Source organism: Arachis ipaensis, chromosome B1 (genome assembly GCF_059453495.1).
Source record: "Arachis ipaensis isolate K30076 ecotype BB chromosome B1, ASM5945349v1, whole genome shotgun sequence".
NCBI classification, from domain to species: domain Eukaryota; kingdom Viridiplantae; phylum Streptophyta; class Magnoliopsida; order Fabales; family Fabaceae; genus Arachis; species Arachis ipaensis.
The window spans coordinates 12670007-12692716 of NC_142436.1; the positions used below are offsets into that span (position 1 = coordinate 12670007).

General features: G+C 30.1%; 1 protein-coding gene across 1 annotated transcript; it reads right to left on the reverse strand.

Annotated features, from left to right (window-relative positions):
- Positions 1-13916: 13916 nt before the first annotated feature.
- LOC107625228 (uncharacterized) lies at positions 13917-14661 on the reverse strand. The gene is made up of 2 exons (XM_088502389.1): positions 14265-14661; positions 13917-14058 (listed from the first exon to the last, which is right to left on the reverse strand). The coding sequence occupies exon 1, from the start codon at positions 14536-14538 to the stop codon at positions 14302-14304; it is 237 nt and encodes a 78-aa protein (XP_088358515.1). The 5' UTR covers positions 14539-14661; the 3' UTR covers positions 13917-14058; positions 14265-14301.
- Positions 14662-22710: the final 8049 nt, after the last annotated feature.

Sequence of the window (22710 nt, forward strand, 5' to 3'; positions counted from 1 at the left end):
ATATATAAGACACTCTATTGGTATATAAATTCTCATAGTTCACCAAATATAATACACTTTGTTAATTGTCTTTGTTTGGGATAGCCAAGCTAATCTCTTTTTCAAAAGAGGAAAAATTTTCCGTGAGGAAGTTTTGCAAATAAAAACATGGACATTAATACAAGGAAAGCATTTTTTGAAGAAAAAATTTTTCTCAAAAAAAAAAAATTATTAAGCTTTACTATCGAATTCGAAGACACTTGAACAAAAAATATTTTCATATTTGCCTATTTAATATATTATTTTCTATCGCATAGAAACGACGTCGCTCAAAGGGGGGTTTTTAGTGCCAATTTAGAAACGATGTCGTTTCCTAGTGTCCAGCGTGGCAATATTTGCCAAGTCACTAACGGCGTCAGTCCTCCGATGACGGAAAATAGGGTAAGGACTAACGTGGTGCAATTTTTCGAATCTGGGAAACTAATTTAGTGCAATCGAGATCTGGAGGACTAAATCAGTGCAACTCGTCAATCTCAGGGACCAAAGTGGGGCTTAACTCGTCACCTGTTTGTATAAAAGTTCTCATTCCCAAATTTGATATATTTTGTTAATTGGCTTTGTTTGCGATAGTCAAGCTAATTAGTTTTCCAAAGGGAAAAAACTTTTTCTTGAAAAAACATTGCAATTAAAAGCGTGGACGTTAATTACGAAAGCATTTTTTCAAGAAAAAAAAGCTTCCTCTAAAGAAAAGTGATTAAGCTTTATTCTCACAATCAAAGACACTTGAACAAAAAATAATTTAATATTTGTCAACTATTAATTATATAGGTCACCTATTTGTATATAGATTCTCATAATTCACCAAGACCACCACTCAAATAAAGATCCCAAAAACAACTTTATGGTAAAGACGCTTACATGGCAAAATCTAAATCATATATTCTAAAGCCACACTTTTCACTTAAAACCATAACTTTTCACAAAGAAAAGCGTCACCTAATGGAAAAAAATAAATTAGAAGTTTTAAAAGAAGAAATAATTAAATTATCAAAATTAATAGATCAAAAACTAATGATTTTAACTAATGTTAACTGTAATGACACCGAATTCTTAAAATCAATACAAAATGATTTTGAGTTTATTTTACTATAAGTTTTATTGAAGAAATTCAAAAACCTGAAAAAACTTATATTTCATACGGAATTTCTAAAAAATGTTACCATGGAAATGATTCCCCACATCTTTATCATACTTTTAACCCACAATTAAATTCTATAGTAGATATGCTTGAAGAAATATTAGTATCCATAAAATTTCAAAGAAATAAGGAAAAGGAGAATCCCAAAGAAAAAAATTTTCAAAATATAATCAACATAACAGAATTAAAAGTAAAACCACCATTGAAATTATGAATATTGAAGAAAAATTAGAAGAAGTTACAATGCTTTTTAAACAATTAAAAATGGCTCAAGAAAATAATATTATGGAACAGGAATTTCAAATAGAAGAAGAATTAGTAAATTCTGAAAATATAGAAAATATAGAAAATGAAGAACACATCCTAGATTATTCAAGTGACGAAGAACCAGCAATTCCAATACAAGTAAAAAATGAAGCTGGAACATCTAAGGATAATCAATCTCAATTTAAATGGAAAACAGGTTTTGATAATTATGCTTTTAAAAAAGGGTTTATAAATAAAGATTCAAAATATACAAAAATACCATCAAAATACGTTCCTAAAATCCAGGAAATGGAAGGAGAAAGAATGCTCGATTTAGACTGTAAAAAGAATGAAAAAGAAATTTTCGAGAACTGGTTGAATTCCTTCTTATTAGAAGCCTTTACTAATCCAAAACTTAGTGAATTGTCTGGAAGAGATATTTGGAATTACATAGGGTTTCATACTAAAAGAACTGTAAGAGATTATATGACATCAATAGAAAACCAAATAATAGAAGAATTAGCAACAAAAACAACAGCTTATGATAAGATATTACATATAATGATGATTCTATATAAAGAATTTTTTGGAAAAAATATTATAGATCATAGACAAGAAGTCTATAATAAAGAATATCAAGAAGCAAAAAACCATTTAGCTAATATTCAGATATATGATTTATGTAATGTGGAGTCTTATATATGTGAATATAGAATACATTATTATAAATTAAAAGAAGAAGATAAAGACCATTATCTTAGTATGTATATAACAAAACTTCCATATCCTGCTAATGAATTTATAATGGGAAGATTTATAAGAGAAATAAATAGAGGGACAATTAAAAATAATTTTGGTGGAGCAACCTCTGCAATAAGAGAGGAAATAAAAGAACGTTGTATACAAGAAGTGACTCAAAAAAGATTTGCAAATATAATTAGAATTTGCTGTCAGGATAATGAAGAGATACCCCAAAAATATGGTCTTAATAAAAATTTTCAAAGAAAAAGAAAATATCAATTTAGAAAAAGAAAATACTATCCAAACTGGAGAAAAAAGAGGTATTTTAGAAAAAGAAATAACAATAAAAACAAAAGACAAAAAAATGACTATTGCCCAAATAAAAAAGAAAATTGTAAGTGTTGGTATTGCCAAGAAGAAGGACACTATGCAAATGAATGTCCAAAAAAGAAGAATAAAAAGGATCTTACCAAACAAATAGAAATTGCTAAGTCTTGTTTCATAGAACCATTAGAAGAATCTGATATAACTTAGACTATATTTTTGAATATGTCTCAGAAACAGACTCAGAGATTGAGTAATAATGCCACATTTATTACTATAAAAATAACAGAAAAATTTATAAATGCTTTCATAGATACTGGAGCAACACAATGCTTTGCTAGTACAAATATAAAACTTGATTGGAAAAAATTAAAAAAAATCATTAAGAGTTAGAATAGCTGACAAATCAATACATAAAATTGACCAAAAAGTAGAGATGGCTGAAATATTTATTCAAAATTATAGGTTCATTGTTCCATCTATATATATGTTAGATTCTGGAATGGATTTTATCATAGGAAATAACTTTTTAAAGCTATATCATCCATTCATTCAAGAATTAACATATATAGTTTTAAAAGCTCCACACGATTCTTCAATAAATCAAAAATCAAAACGTATAAAAATATCAACTACTACTATAGATAAGATCTTAAAATTTAAAATATTTTCTATATTAGAAACATGTTATTTAAATTTATACTTTCAGATAAATATTCTAAAAAATAATCTTGAAATAAAGATAGAAGAACTTTTGGATGAAATTTGTGCTGAAAATCCTTTAGATATTAAAAATACAAATAAAGAATTAGTAAGCATTAAATTAAAAGATCCTACAAAAGAGATAAATGTTCCAAATAAAATTCCTTATTCCGCAAGAGATAGAGAAGAGTTCTCATTAGAATGTAAAGATCTTTTGGAAAAAGGAATTATAAGATTAAGTAAAAGTCCTCATGCGGCTCCAGCCTTTTATGTCGAAAATAATAATGAAATTAAAAGGGGAAAATGAAGGATGGTAATTAATTATAAGAAGATGAATGAAGCAACTATTGGTGATGCTCATAAACTTCCAAGAAAAGATTCTATTTTAGAAAAAATCAAAGGAGCAACTTGGTTTTCATCTCTTGATGCAAAATCATGATATTGGCAACTTCGTCTAGACGAAGAAACAAAGAAATTAACTGCTTTTACTTGCCCAACAAAAGAATCAACAAGTGTGTTGCTCTATGAATGGAATGTATTACCATTCAGATTAAAACAAGCCCCAGGTATTTATCAAAGATTTATGGAAGAAAATCTAAAAGAGTTAAATGAATTTGTTTTAGTTTACATTGATGATATATTAATTTTTACAAAACAGGATAGAGAAGATCATCTTCAAAAATTATTAATAGTTTTAGAAAGATGTAAAGAAAAAGGATTAGTTCTTAGCAAAAAGAAAGCAAGAATAGCAAAACAGGAAATAGAGTTCCTTGGATTAATTCTATCCACTCAAGGAAAGTTAAAACTTCAACCAAATATTTTAGAAAAGATAAATTTATTTCCTAATAAAATAGAAGATAGAAAATAATTACAAAGATTTTTAGGGTGTATAAATTATATTTCTGATCAAGGATTTTTAAAGAATATAACAGAATATACTAAAAGCTTATTTCCAAAAATAAGTACTAAAAAAGAATGGAAATGGGAAGAAAAAGATAGTATGCAAATTCAAAGAGTCAAAGAATTATGTGAAAAACTTCCAGAACTTTATATTCCAAAAGAAAACGACTACTTAATAGTAGAAACAGATGCTTCAGACATAACTTGGTCAGGATGTCTAAAAGCTAATAAAGCTATAAGAAGTTTGGAACAAGAAAAAGAATCACTAGATTCTAAATATTCTCCAAAGGAATTACTTTGCAGGTATATTTCAGGGACTTTCACTCCAACAGAACAGAGATATACTACTCATGAAAAGGAAACTCTAGCAGTAATTAAATCTCTTAAAAAATAGAAAATTGATTTACTACCCAGAGAATTTACATTAAGGACAGATTCAAGTTACCTAACAGGTTTCATACGATATAATTTAAAAGTTGATTATAATCATGGACGATTGGTAAGATGGTAATTATTTTTGTTACAATATCCAATAAAGATTAAATATATTAAGGGTGACAAAAATGTTATTGCAGATACATTAACAAGAGAATGGAGTTCGTCTACAACGCATTAGATCAAGAAATTAAAAAATATGAACAAGAGCTCGAAAAATGCAAGCATTGTCAGCAAATAAAAACACAGATCCAATCTCTCAAGAAGGCCATTCAAGCAATGAAATCAACACAACAACTGAAACCATCAGAGTTCAGCCAGCTAAGCATGGTGGACAAGTCAGGTGAAGAAAAAATTTCAGAAAATATAACAATTGCTGAAATTATTAAAAAATCCACCCAGGATAAAAAATATTATGTAATTTATAATGGCCCCATGAAAGGAGTATATGATGCCTAGGAAAAAGCAGCACCATTCACACATCAATCAAGGATAATTCATAAAGGAGGATTTTTAACACTGAAAGAGGCAAAAAAATCCTTCAGGGAATATGAAGCTCTTCATCCAAAGCAAACCCTAAAAAGAGCATATAAAGCTCCAATTCAAACCCAGAAAACAGGAATAATAAGAAACATTCCTACAAGGGCTGAAATCAAGAAAAAGAAAAGGATCTGTAGATCAAATCTCAGAGAAACCCTTAATATAGTCCTGAATTGGACTGAAGAAAAAAGGACAATTTTGGGATATTATCCTATTGCCAAAGAACAGCTAACAAAGCTGGTTATCTTTCCAGATGCTTTCCCATCTAACACTTATCAGTTCTTCCAGTATGGATTAATTGATACAATTTTAATTTTTAATGATCTAAAAATTATTAGTGAGTTTCCTGCAGGATTTGTTGATGCAGTAAAGAGATTTAAAAATATGATTGATAATGTAAATCCAAGGGATGTATCCCTAAAATTTACAAACAGTCAACCTATTTTTAATGAAGAAGAAGAATGCTTGGTTCCAGCACACCAAGTAATATTCATGTCCGTCTTCCCAGGAAATTTTCAACCAATTGATCAAATTCAAGATCTAACAATTTACAGTCATGAAGGAAGACTAGCCAGCACATTAGCAAGGGTCTTTGAAAGAACTCAAAAAATAACAAAGGAATCTCACACAAGGATTAATTATAAAAGTAGAAATATTCTGCTTGTGTCCAGCAAAAGAAATGAAATTGAAGAAAGAGAGATGAGACTCTTGGTAGAATTTGAATCAGCATTCTATAACTTATCTGGACTTTTAGAAAAACTCCCTGAAGGGATAAAGAGGAATCTCTGCTATTTGATAAAAAATAGAGAAGACCACAAGTGCCAGCTATGTGCCTCAGAAATATCTGAAGAAAGCAATAATAAAACGAAATCAACCCACATGGTAAAAGAAGAGGACAATACATCTGAAGCCCACATGATAAAAGAAGATGACAGTGCATCTGAAGCATCCCTCAATATTATTGCATAATGACGTAAGCGCTTAGGTCATAAAGCACCAATAATGTAGCTGGTGCAAGATAACAAATAATGACGTAAGCAATGACGTCATAAGAAGGATAAGGATGGGAATTGTCCATCAGACCCAACTATTATAAATAGGTTGCTTAGGTAATTGAAGAAGGCATCAGAAAATAGAAAGCAGAAGGTTAAGAGTACTCATATGCTAGGAGAGCAAGGAGGAAGCTGCCGAGGCGATTCTGTAGTCTGACAAAGAATTCCCTTAGGGAAAAATAGTTCTAAACTCCCCTCTGGAGTTAGTATCTACAATCTCCCCTCTGGAGATAAAAACATCTATTGTAAAATATACTAAATAAAGGAAGTTTTTCTCCAGAAAGGTACATCTTCATCCTAGTCTTTTAGTTATGAATTATTTAGAAAGTTTAGAATTAACGGAAGAATCTGATTATTATAGATTAACTGCTTTATTAGATAATGAAAAACAGGCTGTTCTAAAAACAGAATTAAGTCTCAAATCAAATGAAAATTTTAATAAACAAAGTCTTTTAAAAGAAGTTTTTAATAGAAAAAATATAATATACTATGGAAAAATTCAACTTGAAACCCCTATAAAGATAAAATCTGCCAATGGAGAACTTGAAATAGCTTTGATAAATGATGAAGAATTGAGTAAACAGATTGAGAAAATTAAGGATCAACATAAAAGATCTAAAATTGGATGGATTCATATTAGTACCATACAAGTCTTAATCAAATCTACATATATGAAAGGAATTAATTCACCAATAAGTTTAGCAATCTGTGACAAAAGAATTACTGATGACCCAATAGATCAAATAATTGGAATTGTTCATGGAAATTTGGCAAACGTAAATGTAAAATTTAATGCCCATCTTGGATATGCTATACCTTTATCAACTGAAAATCTTGGAAGATCTATAAATTTGGCTTATAAATTTTACAGAAAGAATTTAATGGAACAAAATGATGAACCATTTTCAATTACATATGCAATAAATTATGCTTTAACAAATAGCCATTATAGTATAATATTTAAAAACAGAGAAAAAATTTATGTCGATGAATTATTTCTGAAAATTGTAAAAACAAAAATACCAAAATATAAAGCAATTGAAAACCCAGTTTTATTACTAAAAGAATCATCAGGGAAATTGGTTTCATCGAATTTTCAAATAAGAGAATCTAAAATTAATAGCCCTTTAAGTTTATCTAAGTTAAAAATTAAAGAAGAAAATTCTGAAATAAAAGAATTAACAAAAAAGGTCGAAAAATTAAATGAAACCCTAAATACTAAATTATGACAATAAATAAAGAAGAAATATATGTAACATATCAAGACAAGAAACAAGAGCTTTTTGAAAGAGAAAATCATTTGAATTATTTACAGTTTTCTGAAATAAATCAAAGAGCATTTGAAGCTCTAAAAATAATCTATGACAAGTTAAAAAGAGAAGTTGACGAGCTAGAAAAATTAATAGAGTCTCTAGAAAATAGTGATGAATCGATGATAGAGTTTGTAGAAATTCTAAAATAAATAATGAAGCATAAAAAGATTGAAAAATCAGAAAATAAAATAAAAAGAAAAAGGGCGAAAAAATTAAAAAGTAAAATAGAGGAGTATAAAAGGGAATTAAATAATCTTCAGATCGAAATTGATGATCTTATAATAAAAAGGATAGGAATAAGAATAAATATAAACAAGTTGGAATTAAACTTAAAAAAATTTATAAATGCCTGGAAAACTATATTATGACTTAAAAGAATTAAAGCTGTTGAAAGAAAAAATGGAGAATGAAGTTGAAAAATTAGAAAGATATTTAGAAACAAGAGAAAGTGTAGAAATAAAAGAAGTTTTTGAAGATTTGAGAAATTATATTAAAGAAAAAGACAAACAGATAAAATATTTTATATACAATAATCCATGTAAAAAAGAATATCATAATTATGATAGAAATTAAAACAGAATTAAAAAACTATAAATATGAAATCAGAATTATAAATATACATCAAGGACTAGTAATAAATGATCATATAACAAATACAAGAGAAATAGTAGAAATGGTCAATACTTTAGATTATGAAGTTGCAAATTATTTTTATCAAAATCCTTTAAATAAAGCACCACCAATTGAATCTATACAAATTATAAACTTATTCGAAGCAAAATATGAAGAGTTAATAGAAATTTCGAAAAGAAAATTAATGAAAAAATCGAAATTGAAAAATTAGTATCAGAGCCAAGTTAACGATTAAGGGTAACACTTTCTCTTTAAGCAACACTTTTAGTGATACGCTTTTGAATCAATAACAACCACAAAATGAAAAACGTCTTTACAAAAAGTTGAAACTGACAACTTTATCAGAGTAGTCACCATTCACCAAGTGTGATATTTTGTGTCAATTGATTTTTTTTTTTTTTTGCAATAGCCAGGCTAATCACTTTTCCAATAGAAAAACTTTTTGTTTAAGAAGTGTTGCAATAAAAAGGAAAAATATAGGGCACCAATATACTATCTGCCAATTTATTATCAATAATAATTAATTATTATATTTTAAGCACATGTATAGAGAGACACATCCAGAAAATATATATATAAAGACACTTCCATTAGACACAGCCATAAACAAGACATTTTTGTTAGACATATCTACAAAGACAATTCTGTTAAACACAATCATAAACAAGAGTTGGCAGAAGTTGATAGAAATGTTGTTGGTAACGTAACGGGATTGGAATAAAAAACGTGGACATATTAAGAAAGTATTTCTTCAAGGAAAAGTTTTCCTCTAAAGGAAAGTTATTACGCTTTACTATCGTTATCGACGACATTTGAACGGAAAAAAATTTAATATTTGAGTATTGAATATATATAAGACTCCTATCTATATATAAATTCTCATAGTTCTTCAAATGTAATATAATTTGTTAATTGTCTTTGTGATAGTCAAGCTAATCACTTTTCTAAAAAATGAAAACTTTTTCTTGAAGAAGTGGTTCAAATAAAACCATAGACAAGTTAATACTATGAAAGCATTTCTTGAAGAAAAAGTTTTACTCCAAAGAAAAATGATTAAATTTTACTATCATAATTGAAAACACTTTGAACAACAATAAATTTTCAATTGACAACCATTGAATATAGAGGACACCTATCTATATATAGATTATCGTAGTTTACCAAAAGTGACATTGTTAATTGTCTTCGTTTGTGATAATCAAGCTAATCATTTTTTAAAAGAAAAACTTTTTTTGAAGAAGTGTTGCAAATAAAAACATGGACATTAATACCACAAAAACATTTCTTCAAGAAAAAGTTTTTCTTTAAAAGAAAAATTATTAAATTTTATTATCACAATCAAAGACGCTTGAATGAAAAATAATTTTATATTTGTCAACTATTGAAGATATATAGATTCTCATAGTTTACCAAATGTGATATTTTTTGTCAATTGCTTTTGTTTGCAATAGCCAAACTATCACTTTTCCAAAAGAGAAAAAAATTTTGTTGAAGAAGTGTTGCAATAAAAAATGTGGCCATTAATATTACGAAATCATTTCTTCAAGAAAAAGTTTTCCTCTAAAGGAAAGTGATTAAGCTTTCCTATCGCGGAAAAATAATTTTATATTTGCTAACTATTGAATATATTGGTCACCTATTTGTATATAAATTCTCATAGTTCACCAAATGTGATATGTTTTTTCGTCAATTGCCTTTGTTTGTGATAGCTAAGCTAATCACTTTTCCAAAAGAGAAAAACTTTTTCTTAAAGAAGATTGCAATTAAAAATGTAGACGTTAATATTACAAAAGCATTTTTTCATAAAAAAGTTTTCCCCTAAAGTAAAGTGATTAAGTTTTACTATCGCAATCGAAGACACTTGAACGAAAACAATGCTAGGGAATCAAGAGGGTATAAGTCAAAAATCAGCCAAATGTCACTGGGTGAATCCAAAACCTCTACGTAGATGGTACTTATGCTAGGCATTAGGATGTTTCTTCTACTAAGTATCAGAATGTTTCTTTTTTATACTAAATGGATGTTCTTTTATATATTTTTATAAATTTTTTTATATACTAAGAATCGGGATTGTTGGAAGTTCCGTATTTCTCGCTCCTATTTCTCCAACGTATCATTCAGAATTTTAATTTGGAGTGAGAAGCAATTAATATCAAATATTATAAATTAAAAACAAATAAAATTAATTAAATATAATTATAAATTAGTTAAGTTATTTACTTTTGGCTGATCACCTCTTGATTCCATATACTTTTCCGAACGAAAAATAATATACCAATTGTTGAATATATAGGACATCTATTTATATATAGATTCTCATAGTTCATATTCTTTGTAATTGACTTTGTTTGCAATTTCCAAACTTTTTATCGAAAGATGAAATTTTTTCCTTGGAGAAGTGGTGCAATTAAAAACGTGATTAGTAATACCTCAAAATCATTTCTTCAACAAAAAGATTTTGTCTAAGTCAAAGACACTTTGAAGAAAAATAATTTCATATTTAACGAATAATAAAATATATAAGTCACCTATCTATATATAGATTCTCATATCTCACAGAATGTGATATTCTTTATAAGTTATTTTCGTTTGTGTTAGTTAAGCTAATCACTTTGCTAAAAGAGAAAAAAAATTTCTTGAAGTGTTGTAATTAAAAACGTAGACATTATTATTAGAAAAACATTTGGTCAAGAAAAATTTTTTCTTTAAAGGAAAAATGGCTAACCTCTAATATCTTTCTCAAAGACATTTGAACGAAAAATAATTTCATATTTTCAACGATTGAATATATAGGTCACCTATCTATATATAAATTCTCATAATTCACCGAATATGATCTTTAGAATTGCCTTCGTTTGCAATAGCCAATCTAATCACTTTTCCGAAAGTGTAAAACTTTTTTCTTGAAGAAATGTTGCAATTAAAAACGGCGACATTAATACTACATTTCTTCAACAAAAATTTTCCTCTAAAGCGTAAATGATTATATTTTACTATCGCAATCGGAGACGCTTGAACAAAAATAATTTCATATTTGATAAATATTAGATACATAAGTTACTTATCTATATATAGATTCTCATATTTCACAAAATGTGATATTTTTTTGTCAATTGTCTTCATTTGCGAGAGCGAAACTAATCACTTTTGTAAAAGAGAAAAATATTTACTTAAACAAGTGTTGCAATTAAAAACATGGCATTATTCTTAGAAAAGCATTTGTTCAAGAAAAAAAATTTCTCTAAAAGAAAAATTAATTAAACTTTACTATCTCAATCAAAGACACTTGAACGAAAAATAATTTCATGTTTTTCAACTATTAAATATGTTCATCACATATCTATATATAGATTCTCATAATTTAGCAAATGTGATATTCTTTATCAGTTACCGTCATTTGCAATAACCAAATCATGACATAGATATTACGAAAGTATTTCTATAACAAAAATTTCTTTTCATAGGCAAAAATAATCAAGTTTCACTATTGCTATCGAAGGTAGTTGAATGAAGAATAGTTTTATATTTGCTAACTATTCAATGTCTCTGTCATTTATCCATATATAGATCTCACAATTAACAAAATGGGAGGTTCTTTAATAGCCAATTGTCATCCTATGCAACATCCAAGCCAATCTTTTCACAAAATTGGAGAACTTTTTAAAGAGATGCTCTCGTAAAGAATTTGGACAGAGGTTACAACAATATTTTTTTGCTAAACGGTTTTCTCTCTACTAAAAAAGATTAACCTTGACTATTGCAATATAACACCGTTGAAAGAAAAATAATTTCACATTTGTAAATGATTCAATACACGCATCACCTCCTCTATATATAGATTCTCATTGTTCATGAAATCGAAATTGTTTGTTTGCCAATTGCCATCAATTGCGATAACCAAGTTAATCATTTTTCCAGAAGAAGTTCTACAATTAACAATTTGGACATAGACATTGTGAAAACATTTATTCACAAAAAAAATTCTCATCGGAACAAAAATTTACTAAGATTCACTATTGCAATGAACTTAATTGAATGAAAAATATTTTCATATCTTCCAAATATTCAATTTATCTGTCGTTTATCTATATACATATTCTCATATTCAAAAACATTTGTGTTCTTTATTAGCCAATTGTCATTGTTTACCATAGTCAAGTTAATCATTTTCTCAAATGAGAACTTTTCCCTAGAAATGCTCCATTTCAAATTTGGACAGATATTTTAGTTAGAAAGTTCTCTATAGAAAAATTATTAACCTTGAATATTACAATAGAAGAGTTTTTAAAGAAAACTAATTTTACATTTGTAAAATGCATGTATCGCCAGTCTATATATAGATTCTAATAGTTCACAAAACATGAAATCGTTTCTTCACCAATTGCTATAGTTTGCAATAGACAAGCTCATCATTCTTCCAAAAGAGGAGAACTTTTTTCTTGAAAAAGTGCTACAATTAATAATTTGCACATAGATAAGAAAAGTTCTTCTTTGAAGGGAAAATGATTAAATTTCCCTATCGCAATCGAAAACACTTGAACAGAAAATAATTTCATATTTGCCAACTATTCAATAGATGCGCACCTATCTATATATAGATTATCATCATTCATTAAATGTTATATTCTTTTCAAGTCAATGTGGTTCTCATAAGTTTTCCTTGCAACAAGTCCACATACAAGACAAAACAAATCATTGGAAAAAATTTGATGCAATCTGGTTGAATGTGTAAGAAACTTACAAACTTCATGCTACTTTAAAATGAAAGTTTGCAGTAACTAGGAGGCATATAATAAAAGTTGAATTCTGGCTTTCAGGAATCAAGTGAGTTTCTGCAACCCGTCATGCCATTCAAAATACATGTTGTTCAAATTATACACTATGCATATATACTGTTGCCATAGTTCTAAAGCATTAAATGTTTGTCATGCAAATTCCTACATTTTGGTATCTAGATCAGCAAGAAGCTTGGCAATATAGTTAATTTAGTTTGTGATATGCAGTTATCGGAGGGAGTGTCTTGTAGTGAAATGTCCTCACATTCTCATAAATTTTACCTTAGGAATGTAAGGTTGCTTTATCTGGTAAGTAGTCTAAACATACATTCCCAGATAAGATGCATTTCTAAAAATGAAATTTGTCATATTTGTATTTTCACCGTGACCCAAAGGAAAGTTGGATTGCCAGGAGAAAGAAAATCCTTTTTTTCTATGTAAATGACTGAATTACCCTTGTACTATAAATCTTTGCCTGCCTGACTGCCTCCCACAGTCCCACCAGACCACCATCAGCTCCCATTGTTTTGGCATATGGGTAATTGTGAAAAAATACACTATATTCCCAAGAATGCTATTAGAAATCCAGACACCTGTTATAGTTATACTCATTGTTGGGAAAGCTAATCTTCAGATTTGTTTTCCCGAATAGAGAATTCTTAAGAAAATAACCATAATTCCAACAAACGCATGCCTCTTATATGCTACCCAGATAGAAATCAATAAATCATGATGTTGTGATCTCTCGTATTGATCTAGCATGACAAGAACAATTAATAAAAGCTTTTCCATACATCAACAAGCAGAGGGGAATGAATTTGGGGGAGAATAAGAAAACTTTAGGAGATGCTGATAAACTACTTCATACAATACTTACATAAATACATATACAATACACATTTAGAGTATAATTCTCATTTGGGAGGGTTGCGGATCTCTTGTATTTGAGGGACTTGTATATAAAAACTGAGTGTAATTTCTATGTAATATTAAAATCCCTTCTACACAGACATCCAATTAAAAACTACTTTTATATACATGGTAACACTTCGTTAGAGAGAGAGAGAGAGAGAGAGAGAGAGAGAAGAAAAGAAAGAAGGAAATTGTTGGTACCAGATGAGTAGTTCCTGCGAAAGAAGACTGAATATGAAACCATAAGAGTGATCCACAATCTCCTACAAACAAGAGTAAGCCGCTACGTCGCTTCACAACGATCATGCCTAAATTGAAACAATCATCAAACAGCGTAAGTCCGAGAAATAATATATCAAAAATAGCATTAATCGAAAACCAGAACAGAACATAAGAATTGAATGCTCGTTCTAGGTTTCGGTAGGTCAAAATAGTGCCCTAGGTCAAAGATGTGAGTCAAAATTGTTTTAATTTCCAGCAATAAATAACAGCAAAATGAACTTGCATAACTTACAAGTAGGGTATTGCAATCTCGGAAGAAGAATTAGAAATTAATCATCTTCGTCTTCGTCGTAATAATAGTAATAGTCGAGAGGGGGAGGAGAGAAACAGAGGAAGGTCCAAAGGAAGAGAGCGCAACGACCGAATTGGTGGAGAGGGAAACAGCAAACGAGATCCAAGAGCTGACTGCTGCTAACGCGATCATTGTCACTGATGCACGACGCTCGCTGCCATGCTTCTGCTGACACGTGTGCCACTGACACCGCTATCAAGCTGTTCAACACCATTGGGATTCAGTTGAGCTTAATTTCAACTCCGATTCAAATTCTGTTCAGGTCAAGTTTCAATGCATCAACTTCAACTGAGTTCTCTTTTTCCTTTCTTTTTTGTGGAACGAATCACATTGAAAAGACCGATTTGTGACTTCTATCCTATGTAGTATGTAGGGGTATACATAGGTCGGGCCATACCGGGTTTGGTTTAACACAATTCGATTCGAAATATAGACCGGATCTAATTTTTAGACTCTAACCCGATTCTAGACTCGATGGAACTTACGCACTTTCGGGTCGGGTAAAAACCGGGTAAAAACCGGGTCTTTATCATATAAAAATCATCTAATCTCCAACTATTATTTCACAATACACATAGTAAAATTCTCTTAAAAAAATATAATAAGAACCAACCATTTTCTAAAATTAAAGCATAACCATAATCAATACTAATATTGTCTAATAACACCAAATATTTAAATCAATACAAATAATACAATATTATGCATTAGTCTAAAGTCTCATGTATTTTAAACATAAAACATTAACTTATAATCTTATAATGACTAATAACACAAAATATTAAGGTTTACAATATTTAAATTCCACATAAGAATAACCATCATCCATCACTAATAACACAAAATATTAATTGTGTATGATGATCGGACCACCGGTTCAAGTTCGGGTGACCCGAGCTATGGCCCGGACCCGACCCGAAATAATGACCGGGTCTATTTTTAAGACCCTTACCCGACCCTAGACCCGATGAAATCACACTAAATTAGCCCCTAAAGTGTTCGGGCCGGACCATATACAACCCTAGTAGTATGTACCGCTTTGCTTGGTATTTTTCTTCTTCTTTTTTTGTTTCCTATGGTTTGGGCTTTCAAGTTGAGCAGGCACCGGAAGTGATTGCATCTTTTTTTTCTTTTAACAAGTTTTCTCCTGTTTTTGTCCAAAATTCAAATTTGATATTAACTTCTATTTTTGGGACATCGATTTCTTTTGTTAAATATTTAAAGAAAAAAAAAGCAGCCGAGGCCTGGGATAGATGGCAACTTTGTTTGTCTCATATAAAATTGTACCAGGTTCAAAGCCACTTGACCAAAAAAAAAAAAAAAAAGCTATTGTCCTCCTATAGAAGGATAAAACATATCTTTCCCTCCCCACTTTAAAAGTCTAGGGTTCAAATTTTAGATATTGCAATTGAAGAAAAAATTTGGTAAATATGTGAGGAGTGTGTAGGTGTGTTGTGTACCTAGAATTGGAGGTTGTCCATTCCATTGGGGTACCTACCTATTGATATGAACGATATAGTTCGGCCACTATCCTTATAACCTTTTAATTTTCTCTTTTTTCGTATTCTCATATACTGACTTGAGCATCAAAGTACCTTTTATAGGTGTTCTAGCTCGTTGTGTTCTTTCTGACTGACGTATAGCTCCTCAAGAGAATCTGTTGGCGACAGTGGAGGAGGAGCTATAACTCGGTTGCATCTTCACGAACAGAACATTTGGCACCGAAAGTTATCTGACCCCACCATTATTACTTCTACTTATTCTCCTACCTTTCTTTCGCAAGTACAGTTGAGATGACTGATAACGGCATACCTCAGATGTCACCCACTGAGCTGATAGCTAGGAACGAGTGATAAACCCTTATTTTATGATTCATCCTGTGCTCAATTAAGTGTTTTTATCAATTCTTCACCCACTTATTCATGAGATTTGCATGGTTTTATAATTCCTTCCTTATTCTATGATATATGTGAAAACATGTTTCCTATGCTTGAAAAATATTTATTTTAATTATCTTTTATTATCATTCGATACCGTGATCTGTGTGTTAAGTAATTTCAGGCTTCATAGGGCAGGAATGACTTAGAGGGCAGAAAAGAAACACGCAAAAATGGAAGAAACGCACAAAATGGAGTTTTAAAGAAAATGGCAGCGACACATACGCATGGACGACGCGGACGCGTGCTTGGCGCAGAACACAAACGACACGGACGCGTGACTGACGTGTACGCGTGATAAGGAAAAACTCCAAATGACGCGCACATGTGACGGACGCCACATGCAGAAAACTGCAGAAGTCGCCCCCAGCGATTTCTGGACTCTTTTTCGGCCCAGATCCAAGCCCAGAAACACATAATAGAAGCCAGAGAATGGGAGAATCAAAAACAACAATTCATACAACATTCAAAAAGGAGAATTTTAGGTTTTAGATGTAGTTTTAGAGAGAGAGAGGTTCTCTCCTCTCTCTTAGGTTTTAGAATTAGGATTTCTTTTACTTTATGGTTATTACTTCATTTCAGGTTCAATGTTTTCAACTTTAATTTTATGTTCTCTTCTACTTTTAGTTACTCTAATGCTTTTACTTGTTAATTACTTATGTTGCCAAATCGGCTTATGAATCTTTTCATGCTAGATTTGAATATTCTATTTAATATAATTTGAGGTATTTCAGATTTATGATTGTTTTATTCTATTTATGATGCTTCCAATTTAATTTAGATTTTCCCCTTTTGGTTTTGGTTAAGTAATTGGTAACACTTGAGTTGTCAAACTCAGCAGTTGATTGAAAATTGAAATTCTCGTTGATTGATTTGGATCGCTCTAAAGCTAGTCTTTCCACAGGAGTTGACTAGGACTTGAGGATCAAATTGATTGGTCCACTTGACTTTCCTTTATTTAGTAAGGGTTAACTAAGTGGGAGCGGTAAACAATTCTCATCACACCTGATAAGGATAACTAGGATAGGATTTCCAGTTCTCATACCTTGCCAGGAGTTTTCTCTTTATAATTGTTAATTTATTTTTCTGCCATTTAAATTACTTGTTCTCTATTTCAAAAACAAAAAAAATACATTTTTTCCATAACCAATAATAAATCATACATCCCTGCAATTCCTTGAGATACGACCCGAGGTTTAAATACTTCGGTTATCAATTTTATTGGGTTTTGTTACTTGTGACAACCAAGTTTTTGTATGAAAGGATTATTGCTTGGTTTAGAAACTATACTTGCAACGAGAATTTATTGTGAATTCTAAACCATCAATCTTCAGTTCGTCAACGAGGAACTTCAAGTCAAGGTCCAAAGAATGGCTGAACTCCTGGCTTAGCACCACAAGAATGCCAACTGCTTAAACTCGGGAGATCAGCCCCCTTAAACTAGTCGGCCCAAGGAAGCAACACCGCTGAAAGCGAAGTTGACGATATCCAACCCCTTCTCTGAAGACATAATGAAATTTCAAATGCCAAAAGGCTTTACCTTACCCACTACATTGAAGCGATATGAAGGGCTCGGTGACCCACATATTCACATCACTAAATTTCAATCTATGATATTTCTGAATGGTGTTTCTGATCTTATACTATGTCGATCTTTAACTACTTTTTTGGATGGAGCTGCTTTACTTTGGCTTTTTAGTTTGCCTGCAAGTTCTATTTCGAGTTTTGAGAAATTTGTTGAAGCCTTCACAAACTATTTTGCTGCCTCCAAAATATACGTACATGGCTCAGACTACCTCAACACCATCAAACAAGGTCAGCACGAAAGCCTGAAAGACTACATGACTAGGTTTGCCAAAGCAGCATTGAAAATACCTAACCTCAACCTAAACATTCATTTACATGTGCTAAAAAGCAGCCTACATCCTGGAAAATTCCAAGAAACCATAGCAGTAGCAAAACCAGAGATCCTAACCAAATTTCGAGAAAAAAACTGCAAGGCAGATAAAATTAGAGAAACTTCGCAAAGCTCGGAAGGTAGAAAAACAACAACAACTTCACTGAGAAGATGAGAGACATCATAAAACCCAGACGGCCGAGACAGTAGAAAACTATTCAAGCTGACCCCCAAGTTTGACACGTACACACAATTCAACACCAAAAGGGAAGACATCATATAGGATATCCTCCACACTAAGCTCATCAAACCTTCGAACAAAGCGGGGACATATCAAGATTAGAAGTATGTGGACAAATCAAAACATTGTGCTTTCCACCAGAAGTTCGGACACGCCACAGACGAATGTGTGATTGCGAAAGACTTACTTGAAATGCTAGCTCACCAAGGGCTTCTTGACAAATACGTAGATGGCCGCATTCGAAAAGAAGATGGAGTGCTCTAACAATCACACAAGATGAACAACCAATCAAAGGCAACCAAAGACAAAGGCAAATGGACGACTTACCATCAACTGTCACAACCCTGAGGTGTCATAAATTGCATATCTAGAAGTTTTGCAGGTGGTGGCAACACAAGCTCGACAAGGAAACAAAGCTACCGAGCAATTAATTCCTTATAGTTATAATGACTACAGATGGGACATATTCTTGTTGCAGGCTTTTCATTTTAGTTGTCACTACAAATGGATTTAATTAATGCGTGTGATTAAAGATAAAAATTTATATGTAGTTGTTTTTATGTAAAGTTAATAATTGAAAAAAAAAGTCCAGGGGATATAAGCTAACTATAAGTCAACCTCCTTTTATTTATAATTTTAAAATTTGAAAAATTAAGTTAGTAGAATTTTTTTTTGTAACAAACCTTTTTTTTTCAACTAGTTGGCAGGAGTTGGCTTCACTTCTAGTTGGTTATCTAGTGGAACTGAAACTCCACTAGAGAGGCAATGAAAAATCTTGACAATGTATACAATAAACTGTATCCCATATGCAATTACTATAGCGATGCATAAAATATGCTTCATTGAACACTTATTATTTCGTAGGTGAGACCTAATTAAGATTACACATTAACATACTTTTTAATAGACTACATTCGGGTTTAAATTTTGACAATGTTAAGTAGCTAATAAGAACTCTTAAAAATATTGGATATATGAGTGTATAGTATTTATAAATTTGTGATGTAATGCCTAAAACTAAAAGAGTACTGCTACACATACAAATCTTTTTGGCATACAAGTTATACAAGTCACTTACATAACGCGCGCGTGAAATCACGTTGATCCTCTTTGTATCCTGCGTTCCTCCTCCTCCTCTTCCTCTTCCTCTTCCTTCTTCTTCTCCTTTTTCTTTGCGTTTCTCCTCCTTTTTCTTCGCGTGTTTCATCTTCATCGTCGTTTTTTTATTATTGTTGTTGTTGCTATATTTTTTTCCTCCTTCTCTTTCTATTGATTTTGCAACTTTATATATATTTTTCTTCTTTATTTGATTTTTTCTCCCAAGAAGAATTATGAGAATATGAATAAGAAGACGAAGAAGAAGAAGTAGCAGAAGATGAGGAGGAGGAAGAAGAAGAGTTTTGAATTATGCAAAACTTATCAGTACACATACACCGAAAATTCTTAAACAATACACTCGAATATCTTCGTGATACACCCAAATATCTTTGTGTTACACCCAAATTTGTTGCAAATACAGAAAAATGTTTCCTCTAATACTGCATTTTTTCTTATTTCTTTCTTTTTTTTAGGGCTTGTTTAGGCGTTATTCTCAAAAAATATCTTTTTTTAAATGATCTTTTTTATAAAAAAATCTTTTAAAAAAGTAAAAGTGATTTTATGTTTGGATACTTTATTTAAAAGTACTTATTTAAAAAATGTTATTGTTTGGATACAAAAATACAAAAGTATTTTTATAATAATAAATTACTTAAAAGGACATCCAATCATAAAAGAATTTATTAATAATAATAAAAGAAAAATAATTATTTATACTATTTCATTTGATCCGATAATTGATCTCTTATATTATTTCTTATTTCTTTCGTTGCCCGAATATTTTTTTGTGTTGGTTCCTCCCATTCATTAATTTCAGAATTTGTTGAACCATTTCTTACAATAGTACCATCATCTTCATTGGCTTGTAACGAAATAATATCTTCAAACTTTGCAAAATACTTATGTCATCAGAATTCATCATTCTTATAAAATTATGAAGGGTGAAACATGCAACAATAATATCATGCTGGGTTTTAAATTTGACTCTTAATGACATGTTTTGTAGTATCTTTCATCTTGCTTTGCATACTCCAAAGGTCCTTTCAATTACTGTCTTTAAACTTGAATGACAAAAGTTGAACTTTTCATTATTTGACCTAAAGTTTGGTGCTAATCTAAATGGTGGAATACTGGAATATGATACCTTGTATGACGATAAGGTTCTAAAAATCCCTTAAAAGTTGGATAACTAGCATCAACTAAGTAATATTTACTTGAAACACATTAAAAAATATACAAAAATCAAGTCAGATATTAGCATAAAAATGAATGTAACTTTAAAATAAACTTAAATGACATAACTAACCTTCTCATGGATGTGAAAACTAGTATATTTTTTATCTTTATATATGATTATATTTTATATCAAATCATTAAAGATTTTATCTCAAAATATTGCATGATTTGAATATTAATGTAGTACATTCATCAATAAAAAAAATGGATAAAAGATGTCTTTTCAAAATTTTAGTAAGGATATTTTTGTCTATCAATTATTACAAAATATCTTTTTTATTAAGAAAAAAAGATCTTTTGAAAAAATATAAATTGTAACTTCTCAAAAAAGAATTTTTTTTTATTTTTTTAGTGCTTTTACTTTTACTACTAAAAATTTGCCAAATACACTAAAAAATAAAAAAAGATATTTTTGTTATCAAAATAATGGCACCTACCCAAACAAGCACTTAGTTGAATGAATGTAAATTCATCATTTTTTAAGTAATTTTGTAGCATTATGTGTTTCTTCTTCTTCTTTGTTTGATTTTTTTGTTTTTATTCTTGTTAAAAGAGTAAAACACTTGAGAAGGTAAAATAAAAAGAAAAAGATGAATAAAAAAAGAAGAAGAAGAAGATAGTGATGATGATGATGATGAAAAAAGAAGAAGTAGCAGAAAATAAAAAGGAGAAAGAGGAAGAATTTTGAATTATGTAGAACTTATCAGCACACATATACCAAAAATTCTTAAACAATACACTCGAATATCTTCGTGTTTCACCCAAATATCTTTGTGTTACACCCAAATTTGTTGCAAATACAGAAAAATGTTTCCTCTAATGCTGTATTTTTGTCTTCTTCTTTTTTCCTTATTTCTTTCTTTCTTTTAGTTGAATGAATATAAATTCATCTTCCAAATAATTTTGTAGTATTATGTGTTTCTTCTTCTTCTTTGTTTGATTTTTTTGTTTTTATTCTTGTTAAAAAAGTAAAACAAGAAGAAATTTGAGAAGATAAAAAATGATGATGATGATGAAAAAGAAGAAGTAGAAGACAAAGAGGAGGAAGAAGAAGAATTTTGAATTATGTAGAATTTATTAGTACACATACACCGAAAATTCTTAAACAATACACTCAAATATCTTTGTTTTACACCCAAATAATATCTTCGTGTTATACCCAAATTTGCTGCAAATATAGAAAAATATTTTCTTTAATTGCAGAACTTTTACATTACATTCAATTCAAACCATCAACGATGAAACATTATTCACCTACAGAATCATAAATTACTAACGATAAATTAACTAGAATCGAACCACACCTCAGCTACTTGATTGGATTCAAAAGAATAATCAATTTCGTGCTGATTCAATTGACAATTTGAATTTGAATTATTCATTATATTCAACAAGATAACTGATTATGGAGGAGAAGAAATTCCAATGAAAAAGAAGGGAGAAGAGGAGGAAGAGGTGGTGTCAGTGACAACGATAACGAAAAAAAATAAGAAAAAGAACGTACGCACGTGAATATAAATAACTTATATAGACTTTCTCAAAAAATAACTTGTATGTGAAGAATAATTGAAACTAAAAAATGTCCAATCCATTTGAAGAAAAAAGACCCTTGTTATTTCCACACGTCACCACATATGTTCTACAAAAATGGAAGATTTTGATTCTTCTACAGCAGAACAACCGCCAATAAAATATCCTATAGGAGTAGTGACCTGTCACGTTGGCCGTTAAACTAGCGATATCTAAAGTAGGTAACTCTTCAAACACACATATTTAGTAAAAATCATATTTAATTTCTTTTTATTTTAATTCACACACCAACTTAGTTGCTCTGAGTTAAGATTCAGATTCAGATACTATGTGATGTTGACTGGTAAAAACAAATTCAAACTACTCTACTGTAAATTATGCAAATAAGAAAATTCTATTTCCTTAAACACCAAATCGGTATTGAGTATGAAGAAAGGGAACACCAAA

Excerpts from the sequence above, each read along its gene's own strand:
- LOC107625228 (XM_088502389.1), bottom strand. The coding sequence starts at position 14,538 with ATGGTGTTGAACAGCTTGATAGCGGTGTCAGTGGCACACGTGTCAGCA.